The 2,057-nt window shown below is 33.6% G+C and overlaps 1 protein-coding gene across 1 annotated transcript in view; it reads left to right on the top strand.

Annotated features, from left to right (window-relative positions):
• The window catches only part of LOC107713451 (neural cell adhesion molecule 1-B-like), a 4,963-nt gene extending 3,227 nt beyond the window's left edge, over positions 1 to 1,736 (top strand). Inside the window, exon 3 of the mRNA XM_016518953.1 lies at positions 1,252 to 1,736. Coding sequence (XP_016374439.1) covers positions 1,252 to 1,360 — 109 coding nt within the window. The 3' untranslated portion in view covers positions 1,361 to 1,736. The remainder of the gene's footprint in view (positions 1 to 1,251) is intronic.
• Positions 1,737 to 2,057: the final 321 nt, after the last annotated feature.

The raw sequence follows: 2,057 nt of genomic DNA on the forward strand, positions 1-2,057 counted from the left end.
GGCACAACCAGTTATTAGATTTAGGGGGCAATTACTTTTTCACGTAAGGCCAGGCAGGTTTGGACAGCTTTTTTCCCCTTAATAAATGAAAGCATTATTTCAAAACTGCATTTTGTATTTACTCGGGTTATCTTTGTGTAATATTAAAATTATTTTGATGATCTGAATCATTCAAGTGTGACAAATATGCAAAAAATTTAAAAACAGGAAAGGGGCAAAAACTTTTTCACAGTACTGTACATTGTATAAAGTATAGTCAAATGAATAAAAACACCTTTATATTATTCACTGTGTAAATTATATATTTCTTATTAAAGTTACATAAGTGATTTAGTCAAGAGTAATGGGATATTTTCTCTTTTGTTATTTGATTAACACGAATGACAGACAGCAGGAATATTAGACTGCTGTCACTTTAAGAGCTGCCTGGATCCAATATACTGTTTCACGTTTTCTTTCTTAGCTAAAACATTGTGTTTACAAGGATACTTGTAAACATACAAGTGTGTGTATTTAACTGTTCAAGGCCTATAATGTGGCAAAAATCTCTTGTCTCTGATAGCACATGCATATAGAAAAGAGTATTCTTTTGCTGCTAATTGCATTTTAATGGCTTAAAATCACTTGTTTTTAAACCGTAATACTAAAAAATGTGTGGAAATTATACGTTTTCTTGACAACGTAGCACAGCAGCGTCACGTGAGTATGTATGTAACCGCAATAGAGATGATAGTCCAAAATCTCTGCCGGTTGACAAATTTTTACCGGTTAATCATGTCTAGCAGTATATCGCCCACCATCATTTTCAGAACTTTTTCTTCCCAAGATTCCCAAATCAAATCACTTTTATGAGCCCTTTTTTGTCATGTAGTTCAAAAAGTCAGGTTTGTATCAGTCGAAAACACTGACCCTAATTATTAACAGTGTTAGCAGAGAGAATCTATTTCACACATAAGCGCATTATACCTAAATGCATCCAAATCAAATAGAAGCAAGAGCCTGTGATTCATCATTGAAATCAATCAAATCTTAGCGATGTTGAGCTGTGAACCGCTGCAACAGAGTAAGCTGAACTTGAGAAATGAGTCCTATACGTGAATGATCGGTTTTGTCAATCCGTCTTAAGTGAATAATTTATGAAATGGACAGAAGAAATAAAGTCAGACAGGTTTGGAATGACATGAGTGTGAGTAAATGATGACAAAATGTTTATTTTTGGCTGAACTGTCCCTTTTGTGGTCTCAACCACAGGAAAATTCTGGATGAGAAGAGTACAACTGAGCTGAAGAACGTTATGCCGGGCACTGGAGCAGAACCCAACACCCTCACGCAAACAAACGCCACTGAAAGTAAAGCATGAGAAGATGAGTAGAGGAGTAAAAGCATTGTGGTGACCATGGACGAACGTGTTTGTTTAACAGTGCCCTTAATGAATTTTCTGAACAAAACGGTGTATCTACAGACAGAAGTTTCACTTATAATGTATATCTGCATTTTCCGTTTATTTTTGTTGATTTGAGCAAGTTTCTGTATCAGAGTTACAAATTCATATAATTCAAAGATATTCTTATAGAGCTTCTTGTGTTTCTTTGTACATTTTTTTCTCCATCAAAAGGATCATTATTATAGCAGGGCATCAAGTTATTCAGGAGAATGATTTATTCAGTAATACATGAACGATTTATTTGCAAAGTACATTGTTAAAATTTCTCCTATTTTTTTATCTTGAGTGTTTGAGGGCTAGGTTCGATTTGTTGTTAGTTTTGTATTTTATCATATTTTATTTACACTTAACTGTTTTGCCTGTTGGATGATAACTTGTAATGGCAGTTATGTAAAGACAAAAAATATCGTAAGATATTTTAACATACTGTTATATGACCGAAAGTCTGATAAAGATTTCAAACAAGCCATTTGATTCACTACTGAAGTCTTTATTGGATCCGTTTTTACAATTATCGTGTGTTTCTAATATTTGGGATTTATACATTAAATCATTCTTCCGACATGCTCCTAAAGCATCGACTTAAACTAAAATATCTGCTCATTTTTATACC

Source organism: Sinocyclocheilus rhinocerous, unplaced genomic scaffold (genome assembly GCF_001515625.1).
Source record: "Sinocyclocheilus rhinocerous isolate Xijiao unplaced genomic scaffold, SAMN03320098_v1.1 scaffold689, whole genome shotgun sequence".
NCBI lineage: Eukaryota > Metazoa > Chordata > Actinopteri > Cypriniformes > Cyprinidae > Sinocyclocheilus > Sinocyclocheilus rhinocerous.